General features: G+C 44.7%; 1 protein-coding gene across 3 annotated transcripts in view; it reads right to left on the minus strand.

Moving 5' to 3' along the window:
- Window positions 1-27,667, minus strand: part of PROM2 (prominin 2) — a 531,075-nt gene that overhangs the window by 431,419 nt on the left and 71,989 nt on the right. For all 3 annotated transcript variants that reach the window (XM_069619114.1, XM_069619113.1, XM_069619112.1), the window contains exon 2: window positions 23,937-23,986. In XM_069619114.1, coding sequence (XP_069475215.1) covers window positions 23,937-23,986 — 50 coding nt within the window. The remainder of the gene's footprint in view (window positions 1-23,936; window positions 23,987-27,667) is intronic.

Consider the following 27,667-nt stretch of genomic DNA (forward strand, 5'->3'; position numbering starts at 1 on the left):
GTTCGAGGCAAGAAAGTTTCAAAGAAAAGAAAGCAAAAGAAGGTTAGTGTCCTGGTCACTATATTATGTTGTTTTTCACTGTTAATAGTTCAATACTGTAAGTTGTGTTTAAACTGAACATCCCTTTTCCAATCTGTCCTCTAGTTGCGAGTGGGTGTACGAACTAGATCTACACAGACAGTGAAGCTAACGAGAGATGTTGCTTGTCAAACCTTTTGGCAGGGACTTGAGACTGGAGAAGCATCGTGCCAATGGGAAGAATATGAAGTGATTGACAACGGAGCTATACCACCACCAGCCATTGATAGTGAATGTCATCCTGGTAGTTCGGATGCAGTCGGAGATCAATTCACAGAATCCACACCCGCAAAAACTAAGACCGCGAGAAAGTTGAAGAAATTGTTTTATTCACCCATCGCCGGAGAAGGAACAGATGTTGCAATGGAAGAGAATGAAGTAGACGACAATGAAACACCATCAATATCACTGAACATAGCGGAAGACGATATCAGAGATTCTACCTTTCATGTGAGTGACATGTCCTCAACGTTACAGGCCGAACCAGCTGGGATGCAGAGTGACAGTATAAGGAAAGAGGCCAAATTCATTGTATTCGATAGTTGTTTGATTGATATTATTATTCGGATTAAATGTGGGCATTTGGTAGGTGGGGAAGTATGTGGGGAGCCATTGATTAATGTGACTCGTGCAATTCGAGGCACTAACCTTAAAATACATGCCACCTGTACAAAATATCATCCTTTCACATGGTCTGCACAACCTATGCTGGGACAACTGCCAGCAGGCAATCTACTTTGTGCAGCGGCTGCACTTTTTAGTCGTTCAAGTTTTAAAAAATTAGAGTCTTTCTTTCAGTTTGTGGGAATCCATTTCATTGCGAAAACTCAGTTCTACAAATACCAAACCGATTATCTATTTCCAGCCATTAGCGAAGCTTGGAGAATGGAAAAAATGTCTATTGATAGTACATTCGCGGGCAAACGGTTCAGGCTAGCCGGTGATGGACAGTGCGACAGCCCAGGATTTTCAGCCAAGTACTGCACCTACCACTTTCAGGACATGGAAAGTAAGAAAATTGTGAGTTCGGTGGTCGTGCAGGTGTCACAAAGTACATCCTCAGTGGCCCTGGAGAAAGTTGGCTTTGTAGCATCATTGCAAGAACTACAATCGCGGGGAATGGTGATCGACCTGATAGCCACGGACAGACACGTTTCAATTGCCAAGACAATGAGAGAACAGTACAAAAATATAAATCACCAATTTGACGTTTGGCATCTTGCAAAATCAATCAATAAAAAATTGTCAGCTGCAGGTAAAAAAAAAGAATTGCAAGGTATTTCACAGTGGTCCAAGTCAATCAGCAACCATCTTTGGTGGAGCTCAAAAACATGTGGAGGGTCGTTGGAAATTCTACTGGAAAAATGGCGGTCAGTAATGCCACACTGTACAAACGTTCACCGATGGAACACGAACCAACATTTCCACAATTGTGAACATGGCCATTTGTCCACAGAGGAGGCACGGAAGAAGAAGTGGTTGATTCCTTCATCACCCACTCACAAAGCCATTGAAAAGATTGTATTTGATAAAACTATAACAAAAGCTTTGAGGGGACTCACGGAATTCTGCCACACAGGAGATTTGGAGGTGTTCCACAATATGTGCCTCAAGTACAGGCCAAAACGATTGCATTTTGGCATGGAGGGCATGATAAATCGGACTCTTTTAGCGGTCTTGGCACATAACCATAATGTTGGCCGTCAACAAAGTAGGACGACCGGAACTTTAGGGACACTTCGCTACAATAAGGCCTTCACTAAAAGAAGTAAACAATGGGTGATCAAACCAGTGTTTGAGGATATGCAATATGAGTTTATTGAGAAACTTATTGTTGACGTCCTAGATAGGCACATAAATGGAGTTGTGAACGAACCTGTGCAGGGGACAACTGCATTGCCACCCAACATTGCCTCTGTTCCATGTCCACCTAAAGAAGAACTCATTGAGAAATACACATCACGGTTTAAATGATTGTAATTTGATTGTCTGTTCTCTCGAGTCTCCTCATGTCGCAGGCCCATTGAATATGTGTATCTATCCAACCTTGTTCATTTGCGCATTAAATTAAACCAAACAGTAATATAAATCATTTTTCAAAAAATATAGAATGTCTCCGTATTTATGGTTCTGTGGGGCTGCAAAGCACGCAGACAAAATGCAAAGATGGAGTGTAAATTTCAAGTCCTGTGAGAATGCCTTACACTGAATGTAGCTAACTAGGAATGTGTGCTCGTTCAAAGTGAAGGTCAGCTGCTTTGATTTTTTCTCGGGTGCCAGAATGGCCCACGACTCAGTATAAGGTTCTATTGTATTTTGACCTTGACAGGCCGGGACCACGTAAGAAACGATAATGAATATAATTTCAGAAACGAAAGCCATTTCATGTTCGTTCATTAGAAGAAATAACGTCGGCATAGAGGGAGTGGTATTTCGGGGCTGCCCTACGCACAGACACAATGGAAAATGCAAATATAATGTAAGTAACTCTTTAGATGAGTTTATACCGCAATTTAATTACTATACAGTAGCTTTAAAGACGGGTTAAGTTGTACTTGTTCGTTCTATGTGGCATATTGTTTTGTACCGCGCACTATCTTGGGGAGAACCGTCTACTTTTACGGAAGCACCTCAAAACCTTTGCTTCTGCTTTCTCTCTCCCTCTCCCCTGCTACAACTGGTCCACTGTCTGCGATCTCGGTCCTGGGCCCTTCCACTCCCCACCTGCACTCCCTGTCAACCCCTGCACTGAGGGACTGTCTCAGTATCCTACAGCCCCCCCTTGACGTATAAAACCCAGTTGCACTGTCCTAGCTATGAAATAATTTCCCGACCGAATATATAAAATGAATAATTTTAATAAAGATCTGATGGTGAGACTAATTTCATTGTTTATGTTTTTCAAACAGGTACATCATGCATTACTGCATGTGTCACGAGTACCAGACACCGGCGGACGGCTTTTTTAACCGCCAGTTGCTTCTCCGCGTGAACAACGTTACCACCCTGACCATTTTATGGGACGATCGCCAAGTACAAGTATGCCCTTACGCGGTACTAACGGCTAGATGCAACATACAGACCGTTGTGGTGGCCTAGTGCCTCGTTGTTGGAACAGCCATGCGATTATCAGTGGGGCCGAAGAGCTTATTTTATCGTAAACCAACACCCTGTTTACTGCACACGAACATCGCTTGCCTCAAGACGAACAATTTTGGATCGAAAGCAAATAAAAATGAAAATCGCTGAATATTCTCTAAACATTTGATGTCCAATAAATGTACTTTGCCAAATGTACAATCTTGCAGTTTGCTTTTAAACCACAGTTTCATATTCCGAATTGTGGCGCTGTATTGTGAGATGATCTAAGACCCTGTGTACAGCAAAGGAACATCGCGTGCCTCAAAACGAACTTTTTGGAACGTGAGCAAATAAAAAAGAAAATCGCTGAATATTCTCTAAACATTTGATGTCAAATAAATGTACTTTACCAAATTTACAATCTTGCGGTTTGATTTAAAAGTACAGTTTCATATTGCGAATTGTGGCGCGCTGTGTTGTGTGAGCTGATCTGTGTTGATTTCCGGGTTCTGTGTGGAGTCGCGTAGAAGACGCCTGGGCGCGTTTGCCTACGCAGCACAGTCACGTCACGGATAGAGGCGGGGAATATGAATGTTTTGATAAATCTGTTTCAGGGGCGGGGGATTTGATTTAGTGCCGCAAAAGCAGGTGAGCCAGGGCGATGCGGCAAGTGATAGGATTATCAGAAAATGGCGGCTGATTTCGAGTGCGTTAATGGACGAAAAGTCGGGTAAGGTCCATAGGAAAGTTTTCTGCAATCTACCGAGTTATGCTTAAAAACACATGGCCGAACCGTAGGGACAATAAAAAAAAAGTCCCGGGACTCTCCTTTAATGATGATCTGACCCTCAGGTAACCTCTGAATTGTGTGCTCGCTGCCACTTGCTAACCTTCGTTGATTGAATTGTCTGCACGCTCCAGCAGAAGTTCAGAAGTTAAGTTTGATTGCTTATTGCTGCCCCATTGCTCCCTATCATCTTCCCATGGTTTGAATTTTTTTACTTTATTTGCATTTCTTTGCATCTGAGAATGGAGGTTCAGAAGGGGAGAGACGGACTAAGGCTGCTCCTTAAGCCGTTGGGTGTTCCCTGTCCCCCTCTCTGGGTCTGGGTCTCCGATCTCTGGTTTCTGGAGGCTCTTATGTGGCCTGGCCGCAAGGGCTGTGACTTTGTTTTCAGTTCAACCTACAACCAACCTGCAATCTACAACATAGGTCTACAACATAGGTCGATGAACAACTGAATCTGTCCCGGAGTTACGTCCTGGATAGGTGTGAACTACTGCGAATTGTCGTGCCTTCCTACCTTGTACTGTGACCTGCCGGAAGGCTTTATTGCATAATTGCACAGTTTGCATTTAAATATGGCGGCTTTTAGCTGTTTGGCGCCATAATATTTTACACAACCATTTTACTCCTATTACATTTTATAACTGCTCCATTTTAGAGTTACCGGGTGTATTTGTACTTGTATTCTAAACAGTTTCTTCCTATAGTGTGTTGTGTTGCTGCCCACCTATTTTACTATTATGGTAAAAAGGAAAGCACGGGACGTTTAAAATTGAAGGGTGTGGTAGGGGGTTAGGCCACCAAGACACTCCTGTGTACTTGGTGAACCCGAACTCTTCCACGACCAGGAGGACCAAATGGGAATGAACCGGGATACCAACTTACATTTACATATCTTGTCGGAGAACCTATCACCTATTTACAATATCCTGGATACTACTGAAACCCCTTGGGCATGTTGTGGAACAGTTTGTGAAACTTCAGGGGGCTTTGGCTGAGGGATTCACGACCAATTATAAGAGGAAGGATAAGCCCCATAAAAGAGGGTGGTTTGATGAGGCATGCATCCACGCCAAGAAAGCTCTCTTAAGGTCCCTGAAAGCACTGCTTTGCGCAAGAAGGAAGATCGCTCATGCCAGAATGTACCACTGTGGGGAGATAAAGAGAAGGAAGAATGAAATGGAAGGGGAACTATGGGAGGGCTTCTTAGACACCTCAAGGCGTAATGATCAGAAAGCATTTTGGGAGTTTTTGAAAGGAGGACCAGCCGATGTCAAGGTGGAGAAGCCTAGCGGCATGCATGTGGAAGATGTGGTATGGGTGGGGTACTTTGGCAATCTGTTTGGTGCTGGTTCTCAAGCTTAAAGTCATGGTCGATGTGATCCTCCTCTAGAGTTTAGGCTGGAGGAGGTGTCCTGTGCCATCACGCAACAGGCCCACAACCGAGCACTGGGCCCTGATGCTATTCCCTCAGATCTCTTTCAGGACCATTTGGAACTTTGGGCCCCTTTGTTGACAAAGGTATTTAATGCTTGTATGGGCATGGGCTCATATCCACCCTCGTGAAAATCAGCCATTATTTTTCCCATCTTTAAGAAGGGGGGCCCATCGAGCCCTATGCCCTATAGACCCATATCGTTACTGGACACCTCTTAAAATCTTTGGAGGGGTTTTGCTGGGGTAAATTGAGTCCTGGCTGTCGGAGACGTCGGTCCTCTCGACGTCCAGTTTGGTTTTCGCCCCGCTGTGGGTACTATGGAACAGAGCCTTAATCTTTACCTACTTGTTTCAAATTCAGTTGTCTGTAGGGGGGAGGGAGTGTATCTCGCTTTTATGGACCTGAGCCCGGCCTTCGACAAAGTTGATAGATCAAGGATGTGGACCATGCTCAGCTCCATGGGTTGTTCGGAGGATATCTTGGTGGTATTACAGGCACTGCATACGGAGAATACGGATTGTGTGCCCAGTGGTGTGTGGGGACACTGTAGTGCGTGTTTTAGGGTCAGTTGTGGTGTCCGCCAAGGGTGTGTCTTGGCCCAAACCTTTTCACCCTTTATATCAATGGGCTCCTAAAGGCTTTGGTGGGCACAAGGACGGACTATCCGTATCTGGGGGGCAGGGATTTTCCAGTTTTGGCCCTAATTGTCAGAACCCCAAGGACCCTCCAGGTGCTGCTCTCCGCCTATGGGGTATTTATGGAAAATCTGGGACTCAAATATAATACTAAGAAATCCGCAGTAATGGGATCCACGGGACGAAAGAGGTCAGCCAGGATGCATCCAATGCTCTGCAATGGGGAGATTATTCCTAAACTGAAGGAACTTGACTATCTGGGGTCAGATTCTCAGAGACAATCAAGGCCATTGCGCACATTAAAAAACAATCAGCCAAGCTAAGTCAACAATTGGGAGAGATTTCTCATTTTATGTCCCTTTGCCAGGGACAACCCCTGAATGTTGTCCTGAAAATGTACTCGCTCAGAGGAAAGCAGTCCCCTTGTATGGAGCACCACTTTGGGGTTTTCAGAAAGCCCCTGAGATCCAGATGAAGGAACTTATTTTTCAGAAGGCTATTGGGACTGCCGGGATCCACTCCCTGTATCTCTATTCATAGGGAACTGAGAATGGAATTCTGGGAGGACGAGTGGGCCTTAGCTCCTATAACATTTTGGATCAGGCTTTGAGCAAATGAATATGCATCTTTATGCCATTTTATCATTAGGTCCTTAATGGCAAGGGACAACTGGAAGAAAATCCTGTGGATCTTTTATATTGATGAAACATTGTCCTGTGGAAATATTCGGACCCTCACACCCCCAGCTAATTTGTTGACTAAAAGTCAAATGAGATCCTACAATAGCAGCTTACGAGAAGTGTTTAAGAGGAAAAGAGATCTCATGGAGTTTGCAACCATTTCTGATAGAGCGCCCGCAGTGATCAGCCGGGTGGAGAAGATTTAGTCCTATCTAATCTGGGCTCCACTAGGAGAGACCGCTGGCTGCTCACGCGCGCTAGATCTGACTGTTTTCATCTAAGGGGAACCACAGCTAAATAGAGTGGGTTGCCAGATGCGGTGGGTTGCCCAGCGTGTGGTGTCGCTAGAGAAGATATGGTTAATCTTTTATTGTTTTGTCCTGCCTATAAAAATATCAGACGGTCTACTCTACTGCCGGTGCATAGGTCAGCCAACATTGGTACCTATTGGCCGGCAGTTATATTCCTTTTGACAGCAGACTCTGTTTTGACAGCCTGGGCACTTCTATTGTTCTTGAAAAGAGCAATGTACCAAAGAAAGGGGCTGCTCAATTAATTGCCCTAAAAAAATTGGCCACCTATTGAATAATCTGAAGGAGTACTGCCCCAATGAGCTGGGAGTATTTTGTGGCTCTCTTTCTCCTCTTTTTACTAAATATTCCCTTATGTTTAAACCTTATGAATTGTTAAGTATGCACCCCATTGGACTGAATCGGCATTGGTACTTGTGACCTTTATCGTTGTCATGTGATTTTATCCACTTTTATAGAGAGATGTGTTTTGAATGGCATTTATATTTTTGTATATGTAAGCGTGAGCAGTAATTATATCTCATCATGTATTGTGTCATTGTATTTTGTATGTGTTTGATTATTTGATCCGAATAAACATATTGACTGACACTAGCGGGTCACCGCTCAATGGAAGTAGCCCATTAGGAGTCCCGCGCTGGATTTCAAAGCGCTGAGTAATCTCATTAAAACCGAGTGCTTCCTCATCTCTGATCTTAACTTGCCGGCGAGTGCAGGGACCATTAGCCATAGTCTGGGGGTTCCGGATCACAGCCTCTTGGGCTAAGAATGTCACAATCTCTGTCAAGAGACAACACAGTTATCAAGCAGACTGAAACAGGGAAGCGGGGGGGACGCAATAAACACCCGGGCAGCACCCAAAGTCAAAGGTATTCGCCGTCCACCTCCAATACAGTCTTTAGTTTTAAGGTTCTTACCTCGCCAGACTTCAGTCGCCCAGAACACCACATCTCGCTGGAGTCCTCCCTTTCTGTCTTTCCGGTCTACAAGGACTGCACAGACTGCAGCACACCTGAGCAGCACTGCCCTGCGCTGGCCTGTAGGTTTTGTAAGGTGACTCCGCCTTCTGGGAAACACTGAGAGCAAGGACAGACTCTCCAAAACAGACTGCAGCACACCTTAGCACCATATTAATGTCCTCAGTGTACTCCCAGTTTGACATTCTCAGTTTAACAGTCCCAGTACATTTTCAGTTTGACCAACCGAGCATATTCCCATTTTATTTTTTTATTTATTTAATAAACTTTTAGCCCAGTCGGCTTGTATATTTTCATCAATACAATATAAAACAACATTGCATGTACATAGTTACTAAAGTGATCTACATGTGGCATTATTCATCAAACAAACACCTACATCAAAAATAGCTAATCCCAAAACAGCGACCTACACAACACTTTATTCTTGAAAATAATTCCTCTATATAATTCTTTAAAATTTTAAAACAATTTTAATACTTTAAACTAGTATATCTCTCGACAGTCCTGATATAACTAAGCATTGCATACAAAATTTCACTTGGAAGTAAATAAGGTTATTATCATTTCCATCAATTTATTCCACAGGTTTGCACCCAGCACTTGTTATTATATGATTTAATCCACTTTGCTCTCAAAGAGTTCAAACTTCCACATTTGGTTAATAGATGCTCAGCACTTTCCACGATATCATTGCCACAGAATCTGCATAGCCTTGAATCCCGATTTACATTAAGCTGAGCACCCATCTAGTCAAGCACGGCACATCTATTACATTTCATCAGTTGGTATTGTCTAATTACCCAACTACCACGGTATGTCATTACATACTTCGGTAGTGAGTCTCGCGACATAATATAAGCTATGTATTGCCCACTACTTCTATTCGTTGGAATAAGTCCATTTCACAGCTAGTGATCCTAATTTTCTGTTTTATCCAGTGCTTACTTGCGCCGCTATTGGACACCTTTTGGTCTCTTTTAGGGTCTTTAAACCACGTTGTATAAATCTTCCCAATTTTGGCAAGGATGCCTAAGTGTGGATTTGCTTCTATTAGCACATATTCTTTCAAATAGCTAATTCTGATGGTGTCGTTGTTTAGCAGCAATAGCTTTTCGTACCATAGGCTTACTCTCGCTTCGTATACTGCTGTTATGTACCTGATGTTGAATTCCAATGGTAGGCATGTGGAACAATATTCTTAGCATTTTAGCTTCAAAACGATGAATTTTTCTTATCAAATTGGGGCTCCATACTTTCACCCCATACATACGAACTGGAGGAAATTTCGCTGCATACAGCAACAATACTGTCTGTATGAAAATTCCCCCATTTTGACTAATAAATGCACTTATTGCATTCATTATTTTCATGCATTTAGTTTTAGTGTCATTCCAATGTGGTATCGAGGTTAACCTGTCATCAACTAATACCCCTAGATATTGATATTGTTTAACCTCTTGCACCAGCTGAGAGTCATGTTTCCACTGATACTTGGGCCCAGCCTGACGACATTTACCCCAAAAAGACATGGGGCCTCATTACGAGTCCGGCGGTAACCACCTGCTTACCGCCAGGCTTGTATTACCATTCCACCTCCGTGATTCCCGGAATTACTGGGGCATTACAACCCCCGGTTTTCCGGGAATCACAGAGGCGGAATGGTGTTAATCCCCATTCCCATTGAGTCCAATGGGACTCAATGGGAATGGGGATCATGGAAACCCCGGCAGCATCTCGTAATGCTGCCAGTGTTTCCTCGTCCGCCTGCAGGCGGGCGGTGTTAAACCCGCCAGGGAACATCACCTCCTGCCTGCAGAAGTCGGGATCAGGCGGTCCGGAAACAACGGTGGTGGCGGGTTTACCGCCACCGTTATTTCCGGACCGCCTGAGTTATAATGAGGCCCACTTATTCAAGGAGTCAAGAACGTGCAACGAGGAGGACTGGTGGAACTGCTTAATCGAGGGAGACAACACCAGTTACGTAATAGCGGTCTCCCAGTTCTTCATGAATTTGAAACTCTAAAAACACAAGGTGGAATCATTCGGGGGAGGTGACCTGAAAAAGAAAAAAAGATCCGTCTATGGGTTACCTGAAACCACTGATGCTACCAGACAGACGAAGTGATGAGACAATTGGAGTAGAGAATTGTACCATATTCTCTTTTTCTTTTCTTGTAAACATTTTTTGTAAATTATAACAAGTAAAATAAAAAAAAATAAAAAAATGAGGCCCATGGTTTTAGATTTTGAAATATTGGCTTTAAGGCCGTTGTTATTAGCCTAGTTATCAAGGCAGTCCAACCTGTGTTTGATCTGATAACAACAGGTCGTCCACGTAACCTAACCCGTTGATAAACTGGTTACCTATCTACACTGGGGAGGACCTAGAATTTAGAAAAGCTCCCGGTAGATCAGCTAAATAAAGGTTAAACAGGGTTGCTGCCAGGATGCAGCCCTCTTTGACACCTGTGCCAGTTGGGAGAGATTTAGAAAGTTTGCCCTCATCATTCAGGCCTTACGATAGAGCGGAGTAATCATGTGTAGGAGTCCTCCCAGAATACCCCAATCTATTAGCTTAGCCCAGAACCTATTCTACAGCACCGTATGAAACGCAGCGCTTAAGTCGATGTATGCTCCATATATTGCAGATTTTTTATATTTGGTTTGTGTATGGCTGCTGATACCAATGTCAGTAGGTTGTGGGTGGTGTTGGAATTTAATCTAAATCTAAATCCTATATGGTTTTGGGGAATAATCTTATTAATGGAAATCCATTCAGTAAGCTCCATCAGAATTTTTTTTGCAAATAATTTCGCCGGAATGTTGAGCAAAGCCATCCCTTCTGATATATCGTCAGGATGTGGCTCGCTCTCTCCAGGATTGTGGAATTGTACCGCTTTTCCCTATTTCAACAAACAGATGCTGTAAGGCCTGTGCCCATAGTTTCAGGGATTTCTTGATTAGACAATTACATGTGCCACCTTGGCCTGTTGCCCGGGAGGCTTTTAGTTTACTAATTGTCACTATTAAATCATCAACTGTAGCTTTACACTCCCAAACTATTTTAGGGATTTCTAAGTCCACTTCCGGCAGAGATTGGCTGTTCAGGGTTTTCCTAATATGTTCAACCTAAGCACTCTAACGTACACTTTGTATGGGACGGTCCCGTTTAGCAGTTCCTCTGCATTACTGCCCACACTCCATTAGTGTTACTACTACGGGCATGCATTGCTAGCCGATTCCAGCTCTCCCTCTCGCATGTGATATGGTGGGGTTTTAATCATTTCCTATATGATTTTTTGGCTATATTAATAGGTCCACTTATTTCCCAGTATCTATCCGTTTTATGTGCAGTTTTTACTATAAGGGAAATTTGGTTCCTTTTTTTTGCACTCTGTATTTTAATATCCAACCGCACATTCCTTTTGCCTTTCATATTCCAGCATTCATGGGGACTTTTTATAGGTTCTGTTTTTTTTGTCATATTTTTAATCTCATTCGTGAGTTCCAAAAAATCATTTATAATGGTCATCAGTACACTACTTACACCATACTTATGTTTATCTATGAATTTCGGCACTGGGGTTGAAACTAATACATTCGCATGTTCCAGCTTCTTGGGATTCCGCTGGATGCGATTCATGCTATTGTTGACAAAGATGCCTCAATTTTCATCAAATTCCATTTTACCTCTATGAAAAGCTCCTATTTCAATGGCTAGACATAGAGGCATATGGTCGCTTCCCACACATTTGACTATTGCCATGCCTACTATTAGACTCATTGCTACAGAATTGGCAAATATATAGTCCAATGTGGAAGCACTCTTACCACTTATTCTTGTTGGCACTTTCATCCCATCACTTTCACAATTTCCATTGATTCGACTGAGCGCATTTGCAAAGAGCACCTCTGCCCGGGCGAGACCTTGACGGTCCCTCACCTTGGACTTAGCAGGTGATGAACTTTGTGATCCCTGCATTTTCATCTACCCATTACCAATGTTAGCATTAAGGTCACCCACGAGTAAAAGTGGCAAAGTGGGATTACATAGTTCAAGTAGATTTTTGACCGTTTTTACATTCTAATTAGTTGCCACTGTTCCTGGTGGATCATAAATGCTCATGATATTCACTACTTTATTTTACAATGTCGCAGAGGCAGCCATAACCATTGGCGAGGTGCATTTTATTCTTTGAAAGACCATGGATGGCAAGCTGAAATACAAAGTCCACCCTTCTGTCTGCCTTTCGGGCCTTTGACTTATGCCCGATGTATCGTACTACGACCATCTATGTTGGAAATTGCTAGCAACCAGGTTTCCTGCAAGGCCACCATCCAGAACAGGTTTATTAAACTAAAAGGCCATCCTCTGCCGTTACATGTGTATGGCCTCGCGTATTCCAGGAGCAAAGGTGCCTTAAAGACCACGGGTAACCACTGCCAGTAGCCTTCGATGTTCTCTTTATTTCCACTTTTAGTGGGCATCATATTATGTTGCGGCTGTTTACTTATGTTTGTTTCTTCTCTACTTGTTTAGACACCATTTCTTCAACTGCTTGCTACAGAAGACGGGGGATCAGTCGCCCTAATGTTCATATTTATAGGCGGTCTCATTTTCTGTGATCGGATGGTCACTATTTTGCAACTATAGCCTAGTTCTTTGAATTCTGCTTCATAATTCATGATGTACTCTAAGGTGGTCTCTGATGTAAACCAGATGTTTGATACAGATACAGATGAGTGATCTACCTGATCGCCTATTTTAATGTCCTCTGAGCAGATTACTCTAAGAGCTACTACTGAATTGAACAACTGCCAAATGTAAGTACGATTCAAAGGAGGGACATGATCTACAGTCAACATAGGTAGTAATTGGAGTGCTTTGATTTCTAAGCTATCTAGGATCTGATTGTTAGCTAGGTTTTCAGAGCAAACTTCTTTCATGGTAAATTTATTAGGGGGTTCGACTGGGGTCACCGTTCCTGTTTGAATTGCAATCGCCTCCAAACGCTTCTCGCTGATCGTCATTTTTACTGGGACCCTGTTCACTAATGAACAGGCATTCTGTGTCTTCCAATATCGCTTCTGTTTTGGTTTAAGTCCCTCTTTTTGTTTTAGCTTTCCTTATTGTTTGTGTTTGAAAGGTGCCTTGCGAGGCTATCTTGCCCACTTTCCCTTTGCTATCTTTAGTTTTGCTTTTCTTATTATTATTATTATTTATTATATAGTAGAAATCACATTGGCATCTAATAATACACAAGCATTCTTATGTCTATTCTTTAGATTACTATACATGATCGCTTGGGCTATCAGTTTCTTTTTGCCTTTTTTTGAGTGAATGTTACTAAGAGTATTTGGTAGTATTATGGTGTCAGAGTGAATCGTGTTTAGGATTTTACTTCTAGTCTCGTCCACCTGAAGGCATTCAATTATTGTCGCATTAGTCTCTTGCTCTCTGTACCTTTTCCTCCCTCTATTGATGCTTTTTTGTAATAAAACTGATTGAACGTCAATTTTACTCTCTGTTCGTTCACACTTTTCTGCTATCATTGTCAGCAGATTTTCAAAGATGTTAAAGATCTCTGTTGATGACATACTATCGTTTTCAATATCGGAGGATGACACTTCTTGATTGTCTGCCCTTAGGTTGTCATATGGGTCTATGGGGCTTTATTTGGGCGAATTAGTCCCCTCACTTATCCCGCTTCCCATCTCCTCCTTGATAGGTGGCCCTGCATATGTAGATTATTTTGTATAATGATGGTCGTTTAAATCTACTCCGGACATGTTGGTGCTTGCTAATGATCTATTACTATCCTTTACAGCAAGTGAGGAGTTAATATTAGGGTTGGGTGCTTCGTTGGATGCAATCAACTGTTGCGTACTTTCTGCTGGCAGAGTGTCTCCTAATGGCACATCTGACTCCGCATAATGAATCCCAGCTTGCACGTGCTATATTGCTTGCACTGTCTATCGTAGGGCCAGTCGGAATTCTCACAGTCGGGTATTTGGGTAATAGCTGTATATTGACCTCAGCATAATTATTATGTAGGCGCTCGCAGTCGTTATTTACTACTATGGGGGTTTAAATGCTTTTTTCAAAGGGTTAACTGTATTATTCATAGTTTCAACTAGATCATTCCTATTTCCCTCTACATTGTTTGTTTGTTTGTTTATTTATTTATATGGCGCTCCATACCCAGGGGCAGCAGGGTGCAGGCAGAAAGAATATGCGAGGCTTACAATGTTACAGAAATATACCGAAATATACATTCATCTTGTCCTGTGGGGTACATGATATATCAACACTTATCACATATGTCAGCGGCTTAGTACCCAAACATCCCAGTGCTACATTCAAGTCGGCTTCGATTTCATGAATTGCCGCCGTTTCTTCTACCGAGAGCATTGCGGTTACTAAAGTAGGTGGTCAGTGTCTTCCCTTTGGACACCCTGTGCGGTTTCACAAAAGTTTTCGGAATACGAGTTCTATGCTGCCTGGTAAAATGGGTACGGTCGAGGGGTATCCTTGGGGGCTCAGGGAGATCAATGGAGGGACAGACAGACAGACATAGTTTCCATAGCTCAGTATGTGCACACGTAGGACGTAAGACTCGCGTGAATGGATTATCGAACAAATAGCGAGGCAACTTGACGACCTCACGTGGGAACCTGACTTGTAAACACAAGACGCAGGATGGGGGATGGAGGCTATGCAGACCTACGGCGCAGCCGCAGTTGTGGAATCTCGCCCGGGGCGGGCCTGTTCACTAGTGAGTGAAACTTCATTTACTTAGCCTATACCGATTGTTGTTGTTAGCTTACTATCTGACTCCTGCACTAAGAGGAAAAGAGACATAGCAGGGTCGAGGCACCAATATATGTACCGACAGGGGAACAGCTCACCTAATCCAGCTAACCAGCAAACAGCTAACAGCACTCAATGGTGCACTTGCTTGCCTTAAGTACTTCCTGGTCTGCTTAAGGCTGTGTGGCTACTCATGCTAAAAGAATAAAACAAGAAGGGCGTTAGTCAAACAAAATACATAAAAGTGTTACTGTTATAATTAGTCTCTACTATTGCTCCTCATACCATGCAAAATTCCAAACACAATTTCCCAGGCTTTTCTGAGTTGCATAAAATTATCCACATAGAATTTCAGCACAGCAGCGGGATCAGCAGGACAGCTAACATCACTCAATGATGCACTTGCCTTAAGTACTTCCTGGTCTGCTGAAGGGGGCGTGGTTACTCGCAGATGCAAAATTCCAAACACAATTTCCCAGGCTTTTCTGAGTTGCATAAAATTATCCACATAGAATTTCAGCACAGCAGCGGGATCAGCAGGACAGCTAACATCACTCAATGATGCACTTGCCTTAAGTACTTCCTGGTCTGCTGAAGGGGGCGTGGTTACTCGCAGATGCAAAATTCCAAACACAATTTCCCAGGCTTTTCTGAGTTGCATAAAAATATCCACGCAGAATTTCAGCAGAGCAGCGGGACCAGCAGGACAGCTAACAGCACTCAATGGTGCACTCGCTTGATGTGCGCTTCCTCATCTCTGATCTTAACTTGCCGGCGAGTGCAGGGACCATTGGCCATAATGTGGGGTTCCGGATCACACAGCCTATTGGGCTAAGAAGGTCACGATCACTATCCCTGTCAAGAGGCAACACAGTTAGCGAGCAGACTGAAACAGGGAAGCGGGGGGAGAGCTATAAACACTCGGGCAGCGTCCAAAGTATTCACCGTCCACCTCCAACACAGCCTTTAGTTTTAAGGTTCTTACCTCGCCATACTTCAGTCATCCAGAACACCACACCTTGCTGGCGTCCTCCCTGCAGCATACTGCAGACTGCAGCACACCTCACCAGCACAGCTCCGCGCTGGGGTGTAGGTTTTGAAAGGTGACTCCGCCTTCTGGGAAACACTGAGAACAAGGACAGACTCTCCAAAACAGACTGCAGCACACCTCAGCAGCACAACTCCACGCTGGGGTGTAGGTTTTGTAAGGTGACTCCGCCTTCTGGGAAACACTGAGAACAAGGACAGACTCTCCAAAACAGACTGCAGCACACCTCAGCAGCACAGCTCCACGCTGGGGTGTAGGTTTTGTAAGGTGACTCCACCTTTTGGGAAACACTGAGAGCAAGGACAGACTCTCCAAAACAGACTGCAGCACACCTCAGCACCATATTAATGCCCTCAGTGAACTCTCAGTTTGACATTCTCAGTTCTAACAGTCCCAGTATATTTTCAGTTTGACCAACCGAGAACATTCCCATTTTAGCAAACCCAGTATACTCCCAGTTTTACAACCCCAGCATACTACGTTTTTAACTACCCCACCATAGTGCCAGTTTGCACAATCCCATTATATTCCCAATTTTACAATGCAATTACAAACCTATTTTGCAAATTCACAGTTTGACATTCTGAGTGTTCACCCACTTTGGTAAAACTGGCGTATTTCGCATTCGGCAGCCGCAGTAAAATCCAGGTTCGCGGTCAATGATCCCTGTGCATTGCTGTTTTGGGAATCTCATTGTTCCCACCTTTTTAACAGAGCCATGATACTCCCAGTTTGACCACCCCATAAAGTGATGGCAGCTTAGCTGTTTGAGCTTAGGTCACATATGCATTGACTTTGCACAGTATTCGTTCACAAAGTAGAAGCCACGATGAGAGTAGCTGCCTCCTTCCATAATTAAGTCTTTAAAGGTAATTTGGTGCTGTATGACAAGTGTGCTGTTTCAGCCGAATGTGCTGGTCTTAAGGTGAAGGCATCGATTCTATTGCACGTCTGTTATTGATCGATTGAGTTAGGGAGCTCCACATCCGACCTATTCAATACCTGATCGCCTCTGCCTGATTACATTCCTAATTATCGATCAGCAAATGGACCTCCTGTCGTGGCCAGGTTTACATTGCCAAACATAGGAGTCCATTGTTCTCATGGGTTTTCCTTTAGACCGCATTAACACTACTTCAACTGACTAAATATTCATATATTCAATAGGGAGTGAATGTGAACAGAGAAAACAAACATAAAATAGAAAAGAAAACACTGGGGCGCCAAAATGCCATGCGCCACCACACCAACCAGAACCCCAAAGTAGCATGTGGTAGCACATCGCCCACATATTAGAGTACATTGTGACAACACACACAGAAGGAAATCTTCAAAATCAATTTCAAATTCTACAACTCTGCAGACTGCACCTCAGCATCAACACTATCTCAGGAAATCTACGAATCCATTGCAGCACATTGCAGCAACAAAATTCAACAAACACAAGACCACCTGGGCAGGAAAGAGTCCATTCCATCAATGTCAACAATACCAGCAAAACCACTCGCCCAGACATTACCAGCGTCCCGTCCCTTCACCACCTGCAACTCTTCACCATAGTCAAGGCCAGCAGTCCACCAGCATCACTGGAAGAAGCATACCCCACCAATGTCAACAAAGAATGAACTGAGGTACCCCAACCAGCGTCCACCTTCTTAGCCCTCCTCAACACATCCATAGGAAAAAGCACTGTTCTGCAAGGCTTCAAAACAGCATTTGTTGCACCTTTGTGCGAAGGTTCTTTGGCTGACTTCAATAACCCAGCAAACTACCAACCAATCTCCAACACACCTTGCACCACTAAACTCCTTGCTAAATGTATCCACCAGCAGCGATGAGAACACGATGAAGACAGCAGCTTCCTATTGGATTGAAAACACAGATCCAGACCAATGAGAGGACCAGAATCCACACTGTTTTCGATATAGGGCATCTAAAGAACAACACAGATGCCTGTCCATCGAGTGCACTCGTTCTGCTGGATATCTCTGCTGCCTTTGAGACTATGAGCCATTGGACTCTGGTAAAAAGACTAGAGCACATTCGCTTAAAAGGAAACTTTCTTTGCTGGATCACCTAATTTCTTACTGAAAGGAGCAAAACAACAAACATGGCCCCTTCCAAATTATATCCCTACAACCTAACCTGAGGCAGAATTCGATCTCTCGCTTTCTTATCCAACATTTACATGAGGCATCTCTGGAACTCATTAATCAACCAGACTGCACGTACTTCAACTACTCAGATGATACCAAAATCATTGGCAAGCTCAGCAACAACAAACGCACTGGTTCTCAGCACTTGCCTCACACAAGTTGACTCATGGATGACTACAAACAGACTGAAACTCAACCCTACCAATACTGGCCACACTACCATATCAGAAGGTCCAAAGTAATTGTAACGTGTCCTCTGCCTATGACAAGCGTCTGACATCTTGGATGCCTGATGGACAGTGGTGTTACACTGGAACCATAGGCCAAAACCATGGTAAGGAGCTGCTCCTTCTACCTGAATCATTCCATACGTTGACTTTACACACAGAACCGTGGCAGTCGTAGCACTTTCACGCTCAAGTCTAGATTAAGTTAACATTCTTGCCCTTGGGCTTCCAGAATATGTACTCAACAGACAACAAAGAGTCCAAAACACAGCAGCCGGACTGATGCTGACGATACAAAAACATTACCCCAACCATATGAACCCTCCACTGGCTTCCAAGCAAAGGGAGGATTCACTCAAAAACTCTGTGCGTCACCCATTGCACATTCCATGATAGGGGCCCAGAGCCTATCCGAAGGAAATCTGCTCCTGACAAACCATTGAGGGTTCTGCCAATCCAGCAATGATGCCCTGGTAATGGTACCAAGCGTTCAACCGGAAACGCCAAGGAGGGCCTTCCCTCTTCTACCTTGAAACCACGCTATGGAACTCGCTACCTTAACATCTTTGCACAGCAGAAGAGGAGCGGCCCTTCAGAAAATACATACATACTCGGGACTGGCACAGAAAAGTCCACTCAAAAACCCACTCTTGGTTATTTCATCTCAATTGAGCCCCCCATCTACCTTCATATGAGCCCACCTTAAACCAAATTCAATGTATCTTTTTTCAAAATGATGTATTGCATATGGCTAAAATACTTTCAACATTTCCCAAAACAAGAAAGAAAGAAACCTGAAATGTAAAACACAATACACATACAGATTAAAAGATACATAAAAGAAGAGAGCGTCACCGCACCCTCCTCCCACTCTAATACATGGCACCTGAATTACACAAACATTTCATTATTTCAATCTAATTTTATCAAAACACAATCTTCTAAATTGTGCTTCCTGATAAAACCCACAACTGCAATTGCCACCGAAGTGGGGTGGCCACTCAACAGTCTATACCACAATTGTTCTGTGTCAATGAAGTCCAATCTATGAACTACATTCTTAAAATATAAAATGCTCGAAGAATTCAGCGCTGTACTTTACTGGTTCAAAATTCTACTTCTCAGCTTCTCAACTTCTCAGCTAAGGCCGATTGGAGAATGGGTTCATCCAGGCCAGGCAGCATCTGTTTTTATTGGAAGTGATGCCTAGCACATGGTTGAACCACGCTACATGCACTGTACTGTGTCTGTTACCCCTCCTCTCCCTTACTGACACTCTCACCTCTACAGGCCCTAACACTTTACCCTGCACGCGCAACTCCCCTGTGCATGGTGACCTCATGCCTAACGGCGGCCATCATTAATGACACTATTGCAAAGCGCATCTCTCTAGCGCTATCACACGTCCCCGCACCAGCTGCACTTGATTCCTCAGAAATTGGATGCACCCATCTGGGCAAGGCATAACTCTACAAGCACTCAGGCTTTGGGCACTCCTGGCTTTAACCCCTTAAGTGCCAAGGACGAGTATGCTCGTCCTTTTTGCATAGACTTGCATAATAGCCTGGCAAAGGACTGCAGGTTTCACATCACGCTGTGGCGGGCTGAAGATCTAACACCTGACAGGGAGCAACTCAAGCGCTCTTCATTTTTAAAAAAATAAGCATTTCAAAAGAGCCTGTGATATAGTCACCTGACTGTAATCATTTTTTGGCACAGGTACGCAGCTTGTGGTTATGCATAACGAGATTAAATCTGCTGTTCAGCACTAAAGCCATATCTTACCTAGCCAACAAATCATCTTCCTGCAAATGGAGTAGACAGCTTTGAGAAGCGTCTTATGTCTACTCAGTTGCTGATGTGTTGAAGAATGTTAAGTATTGCGGGATACTCGTTCCGGTCCTACCTTTGCTGGCTTAGTAAATGGCAGGCAGTGTGTATTCACTTTGCACTCCGGAGTGCAAAGGGGAGGTGTAAAGGCGCTTCTGCCACCGTTTTACACCTTCCTTTTGCACTCCTAAGTGCAAATGATGAAAACTGCTCCGGGGTGACCTGTTTGCAAGCGTTTCTCTCCAGGCACTTTCCTCTTTCATTTGAAATGGGCTCCGTCGACATGGATTCTATGGAATCCACCAGCTTTAGTAGATGATAAAAGCTGGCGGATTCCATAGAATCCATGCATTCCCACCAGCATCAGCATCAGATGCTGGCGGAGATGCAGTACAAACCGTACGCTGGAGTGTATGGGGTGGGGGATTTGTAGGTTGGAATATGTGTCCCCGCTCTCCTATACAAATCATTGAAAGTGATGTGCGTCGTGTACAACTTGTATCCACGCTTTTTACATATTCATGTCAGGCTCTGCATCATTTAAAACAAAGCCCCTTCCGTTCTCTCACACACAAGCCCCTCTGCTTTTCTCACCTACTTTCCGTGCCCAGGTCCATCTAATGCTTTGCGTAACAGGCACCTCTGCTCCCATTCCAAGATCTAGGAATGTTTGCCGTTTTTTGGCCGAATTGGCCTTATGCTCGATTTCTTTTCTCTCGTGGAATGTGCCACCTTTTTTTAACCACAAACAGCAGGTGGAGACCACCTGCGCAACACCTTGCAACCCCTTTCCCCCCTTTACCATATCCCTTACCAGCGGTCGAAGTGTACGAAAAGAATGAGTGGAACTATGTTCACTTCTGGCCGCTCCCCACAAGCCCCATCGCCACGCCCCCCCCAAGCCCCCAACACATGCGGCTGCCGGTCAGGGGAACGTTCAGTGCAGTGAAACAAAACCGTTCCGGAACGATTTCTTATTAAATAAAAGTATAGGAACAGCAAAACTCAATTAAAAAAAGCATAGGAGCACCGCCCCGGCACACTCTGATTACTGTCCCTTACACATATTTACCACCTGCAAGTTTCTTGCAAAACGAAAGTGGGCAAGAAATGGTCGAAAATGCTTTGCAGAAAAACGCCACTCGGCACAGGCGGGGAATACGGCCGCTTCTTCCTCAAATGTACTTTGCTCTCTTTACTCATTCTTGCTTTCTTCGTGCAAGTTGTGCACACCTGCCTTAATGATGATGACATGTACACCGGTATGGTAGCTCAGCAAGTTAAAAGCTCGGCCCAGATGCGTGTGTCCAACCTGCAGCGCACTGCTTGCCTCAGCCTTTCCTCACAAAGTCAATAAATTGAGTATAATTAAATTGGGTAATAATGAAAATGTGAATTACAATGCTTAGAAGCAGGAGCAACCGGGTGTTAATACAAAAGTACCTCTCTTTCACCTTCCGATTGCTGCTTGTGTCACTTGCCCACCTGCATCAGTATCTCATTCTCATATCTCTGCATCTCTGTTAGTTTCCCTTCCACCTGTGCCTTTCTCCCTGGAATGCACTCCTAGCTTCCTTTCTCACTGCTATCTCTCGCAGTCTCTCAATTTAGCCTCACTTCTATCTCTCCCCTTCGCTCAGCTTAGCCTCACTTCTATCTCTCCCCTTCTCTCAGTTTAGCCTCACTGCTATCTCTCCCAGTCTCTCATCTTAGTCTCACTTCTATCTCTCCCCGTCTCTCAGCTTAGCCTCACTGCTATCTCTCCAAGTCTCTTGGTTTAGCTTCACTTCTATCTCTCCCCTTCTCTCAGCTTAGCCTCACTGCTATCTCTCCAAGTCCCTCGGTTTAGCCTCACTTCTATCTTTCCCCTTCTCTCAGCTTAGCCTCACTGCTATCTCTCCAAGTCTCTCGGTTTAGCCTCACTTCTATCTCTCCCCTTCTCTCAGTTTAGCCTCACTGCTATCTCTCCAAGTCTCTCGGTTTAGCCTCACTTCTATCTCTCCCCTTCTCTCAGCTTAGCTTCACTGCTATCTCTCCAAGTCTCTCGGTTTAGCCTCACTTCTATCTCTCCCCTTCTCTCAGCTTAGCCTCACTGCTATCTCTCCAAGTCTCTCGGTTTAGCCTCACTTCTATCTCTCCCCGTCACTCAGCTTAGCCTCATTGCTATCTCTCCAAGTCTCTCGGTTTAGCCTCACTTCTTTCTCTCCCCTTCTTTCAGCTTAGCCTCACTGCTATCGCTCCAAGTGTCTCGCTTTAGCCTCACTTCTATCTCTCCCCGTCTCTCAGCTTAGCCTCACTGCTATCTCTCCAAGTCTCTCGGTTTAACCTCACTTATATCTCTCCCCTTCTCTCAGCTTAGCCTCACTGCTATCTCTCCAAGTCTCTCGGTTTAGCCTCACTTCTATCTCTCCCCGTCTCTCAGCTTAGCCTCACTGCTATCTCTCCAAGTCTCTCGGTTTAGCCTCACTTCTATCTCTCCCCGTCTCTCAGCTTAGCCTCACTGCTATCTCTCCAAGTCTCTCAGTTTAGCGTCACTTCTATCTCTCCCCTTCTCTCAGCTTAGCCTCATACGTTGTCCAACTCTCCTCTCATCCCCCACCTTGATGTCTTTGCCTCCTTCTCGCATCCGCCACCTATTCTCTCGCATTGCTCTCCACTTCTTGTCATTGCTGCTCCAACTCGCGCAGCTTCTGCTTCGCATTCTGTGATCTTCTCTGCTTGTTTCTCTCTCACCTGTGTCCTTCCAGTTTCTCTTTCGCCTCGCTCAGGTTCATTTTCTCTTGCCCCACTTCTCTCCATGCGTGTGTGCTTCTCTGCACCCTCTTCCCACTCTTTCCCTTGAATTGTCTTCCTATTTCACCCTCGGTCTCTTCATCTCATCTATCAATGTGCCTCGTACTCCTACCGTCACGTGTTTGCTCTTGGAGCACCCTCTTGCCTTCTGTACTTACCCCCCCCCTTCTCTTTGGAGCACTTGCTTTCTCCTGCTCCCCGTCTCTTCCTCCTTTTGACCTCCCCCTTTATTTCATTTTCCCTCTTCCCATAGGTGTTTCCATTCCTTTTTAATTTCACTCTCTTTTTTTCTTGATCATACTCCTATTTGTCTACCCCCTCATCATTTCATTTTTACCTTGCGGTGTTGTCATTTCTTTTCCCTGTCTTGGCTCGATTTGTTCCCTTTTTCCCTTTTCATTGATATTCTTTCATCTTCTTGCCTAGTCTTTTTTTGCTTGTTTCCCTTTGCACACTCGTGCCCTCTTTTTTCATTTTTTCTTTTTTCTTTTTTTCTTTACTTCTACCCTTTTGCCTTAACATTTCTTCTGTTCACAAGGCCCTCTTTTTGTCTCAAACCTGATTTTACCGTTCTATCTCTGGGCCTCATTATAAGTTTGGTGGTTTCTCGGCCGCCACTTGGTCTGGCAGTATTACCGCCAGATTACAAGTCGCAGTGGTGGTTTTAGTCCCCATTTGGTGTCCATAGGACTCCATGCTGGATTTTGCCGGAATGACTGAAGTAATAATTCCACTGAAATCGGACAGTTGATGGATTTACCTCCAGCTCATGGTGACTCCTCCAACTTTCCACCCAACTCATAGTTGGGCGGTGCAGTAAAGCGGCAGTATACAATAATACTGCTGCAACAAACCCGTACCGCCCAACTCATAATGAGGCGCTCTGTCCTTTTGTTGTCATTATTCTCTGTTCCCTCGACCTCTGTCAAGCCCACACCTGGCTCTTTTAATCCGGTCAGCTTCAGTGACTGATGGGAAGGCCTACCCTTTCTTTACTGGAGGACCATCATGACATATTTATCTCGCTGGGGCAATGCATGCTTCATTTGAACCCATGAACCTTTGCACTGGAGCAGCTTACCTTGGTAGTGGAGATGGACGATGCATTGTTCAGGGCATCGCGAAGCAGATCTGCAAGAGAAACCAAAATGCAGGTGTAAGAAAACAGGTGTATGACTTAGGCACTCCATCAGAGGTCTGGGTTCCCCCAAAGACCGTCACATAAACCTAGACCCGCGAAACGACACTGTGAAATCTATTTGTTGTCACCAAACACGTGGACCCAATCAGGGATATTATACATAACTTGCATTCATCTCAGTGTGGTACACTCAGAGGATGCAAACTGCAGCATGCAGAATGTACAGCCCCCCGTGACAGAGCGCACTTCCCTCTGCATTCATCTCAGTGTGGTACATTCAGAGGAAGCAAACTGCAGCATGCATGATGTACAGCCCCCGTGACACAGCGCACTTCCCTCTGCATTCATCTCAGTGTGGTACACTCAGAGGATGCAAACTGCAGCATGCTGGATGTACAGCCCCCCGTGACACAGCGCACTTCCCTCTGCATTCATCTCAGTGTGGTACACTCAGAAGATGCAAACTGCAGCATGCAGGATGTACAGCCCCCGTGACACAGCGCACTTCCCTCTGCATTCATCTCAGTGTGGTACACTCAGAGGATGCAAACTGCAGCATGCAGGATGTACAGCCCCCCGTGACACAGCGCACTTCCCTCTGCATTCATCTCAGTGTGGTACACTCAGAGGATGCAAACTGCAGCATGCAGGATGTACAGCCCCCCGTGACACAGCGCACTTCCCTCTGCATTCATCTCAGTGTGGTACACTCAGAGGATGCAAACTGCAGCATGCAGGATGTACAGCCCCCCCGTGACACAGCGCACTTCCCTCTGCATTCATCTCAGTGTGGTACACTCAGAGGATGCAAACTGCAGCATGCATGATGTACAGCCCCCCGTGACACAGCGCACTTCCCTGTGCATTCATCTCAGTGTGGTACACTTAGAGGATGCAAACTGCAGCATGCAGGATGTACAGCCCCCCGTGACACAGCGCACTTCCCTCTGCATTCATCTCAGTGTGGTACACTCAGAGGATGCAAACTGCAGCATGCATGATGTACAGCCCCCCGTGACACAGCGCACTTCCCTCTGCATTCATCTCAGTGTGGTACACTCAGAGGATGCAAACTGCAGCATGCAGGATGTGCACCCCCCCCCACGTGACACAGCGCACTTCCCTCTGCATTCATCTCAGTGTGGTACACTCAGAGGATGCAAACTGCAGCATGCAGGATGTACAGCCCCCCGTGACACAGCGCACTTCCCTCTGCATTCATCTCAGTGTGGTACACTCAGAGGATGCAAACTGCAGCATGCTGGATGTACAGCCCCCCGTGACACAGCGCACTTCCCTCTGCATTCATCTCAGTGTGGTACACTCAGAGGATGCAAACTGCAGCATGCAGGATGTACAGCCCCCCATGACACAGCGCACTTCCCTCTGCATTCATCTCAGTGTGGTACACTCAGAGGATGCAAACTGCAGCATGCAGGATGTACAGCCCCCCGTGACACAGCACACTTCCCTCTGATGTAATATGACCTTTTCTGCTGCACAATATATTCACCTACAACACATGCAACACCGAGAACGGTGGTGTGCAGTTGGTGACTTTGGCTGGAGATGGGAGATTTGAACCCCATCCCTCACACTGAAGATAGCAAGTCGCTACCTTGCACCATAGTAGCCAGACACCCTTGACATCTTCTTAACTAAGTCACAGCGGTTGGAAAGAACATGCCAAGGATTGCAAAGTGGCAGATAGAGATTGTCGCTGACATGCCTGGCAACACCGAATCTACATCCATGCTACTCATTAAGATGGGAACACAGAGCTCTGGGGATCACATCCACCTGGTGGGGTAGAGACCGGAAAAGGACGAGGCAATGCCGGGTCTATAGCACACAAAAAGCAATATCTAACCATTACGGTGACTTGGGGAGCCAGGCAAAGGACCCCTATATATCAGGAAGTCAAAGTCTATGATGGTAAAGACTGGTTGCCAAGAGCTCAACTCAGATGGGCAGAGTTCCCTAGTTTATAGGTCCGGGTTATTGACAAACAAGGTTACCTGCAGTTAGAATGCACTGTGTTGGTGTCGCAATTTGGTGTTTTATATAGTGCACACCTAGCTACGGAGAAACAGATAATGTGCCATTGAGAGTATTGTATGAGGTAAGCGGGAGGTTACAGCATGTGGCATGGGATGTTCCGGCCGTGGGGCTTGGATGTGATGCGACAAGGCAAGGAGCAAAGCTGGAATCAAGGTATTGACTGAAGTCTAAGTTCTTTCCTGAACTGCAAGAGCATTGGCAGAGTCTGGATAGTAGGCAGACGCATAGCAAGAGAAGGCCTGCTTCCAGGTGCTCCCTTGCAGCCAGTGTCACCGTGAGCTTAGCGAGGGCCAGGCTCCTGGAGCAGTGTGACTCACTAGAGCTACCGTTTGCAGCCAGGTAGCTGGGTGTGAGAGTGATGGTTGCCTTACAGGTAAAACAGGCAGTGTTAAAGAGTATTCTCTCTGGGGTGGGAAGCCAGTGCAGCTCCATTAGGATGGGCGAGATCTGTTTGCATTTATTTTTCATGTTAAGCCACTGCAAAAGTCAGATGTCTGCTGTAAGAGAAACAATCAAGTTCTATGTTGACATATAGCATCATTTACCCAGGTGCTCTCAACATTTGACAGATATTTTCATTATATGCCAAAGTGCCACCATTAAATGTCTTAGCATTACCGCGATATCCCATGTATTCCCACCATGCGCAAGGGTTTGCCATCATATTGTATGAACTGATTGTGACAGTACATCATTTGCCATACATACATTGCCTTCATATCACAGACTTTGCAATCAAATTCCCAAGTAATCCTATTGTTTATCATGTAATGTCATGAGCCCTAGCTAGTCATATAATATGCCAATTATTAGTAGCATATGTCAAATACTGCCATTATGTGGTCAGGTACGCGCAGCATTTGGCAGGTATCAAAAGTAAATGCCTAAATACTCATATCATTTGCCGTATATTTATTCCATAAGCCCAGCTACCCTTGAAGAAGTGAATCACTAAAACAGACGTTCGGACTGGGCAGGGACACCATACTAGCAAGCTCTTCTATTGAGGTCCCTGATGCATCCTCCTGTAAGGTGGCATTTAAGTATTAGCCATTCCTGATTTACTTATATATTTCCTTATAGATACACACTCACAAGTTCTTTCTCATCTCACTTTGTAGAACACTGTTGAAGCTAGAAAATTGATGAACTTCATGAATGCAATGCAAGCTTTGCTCCTGATGAAGGGAACTGTTTCCCGAAACACTTCGAAATCATTTTTTAATATATTGATTGTTCAAATGTACATATTGAGAATATGAATTCTTCTGATGCATAAAATAAATGTTTGATAAAATTGAATAACAAATGGAATCACTGAATGTAGATGTATAAACTGTGTTTGATCTTAAAATCTGAATGATAATTCCCAAATCAAGATAAGTCTTGACTGATTACTCAATCAGTGTATGAGGTGTGCAGGGGACGCGAGTGTTCATAAGTTTAGGATGCTTAATATTCAGATACACTTGCTGCTAGGTACTGCCATCCTATGTCAGGTACTCATCCATTTCCATGCTGGCAACATCAAATGCCGAGGGCCGCTCACCATTTTCGTGGTATTGCTATCTAATGCCATTGTATTCATCCCACATTCACGCCAATTTTCT

The sequence above is a fragment of the Ambystoma mexicanum genome, chromosome 10 (assembly GCF_040938575.1).
Source record: "Ambystoma mexicanum isolate Mex_15411 chromosome 10, UKY_AmexF1_1, whole genome shotgun sequence".
In the NCBI taxonomy this organism is placed as follows: Eukaryota; Metazoa; Chordata; class Amphibia; order Caudata; family Ambystomatidae; genus Ambystoma; species Ambystoma mexicanum.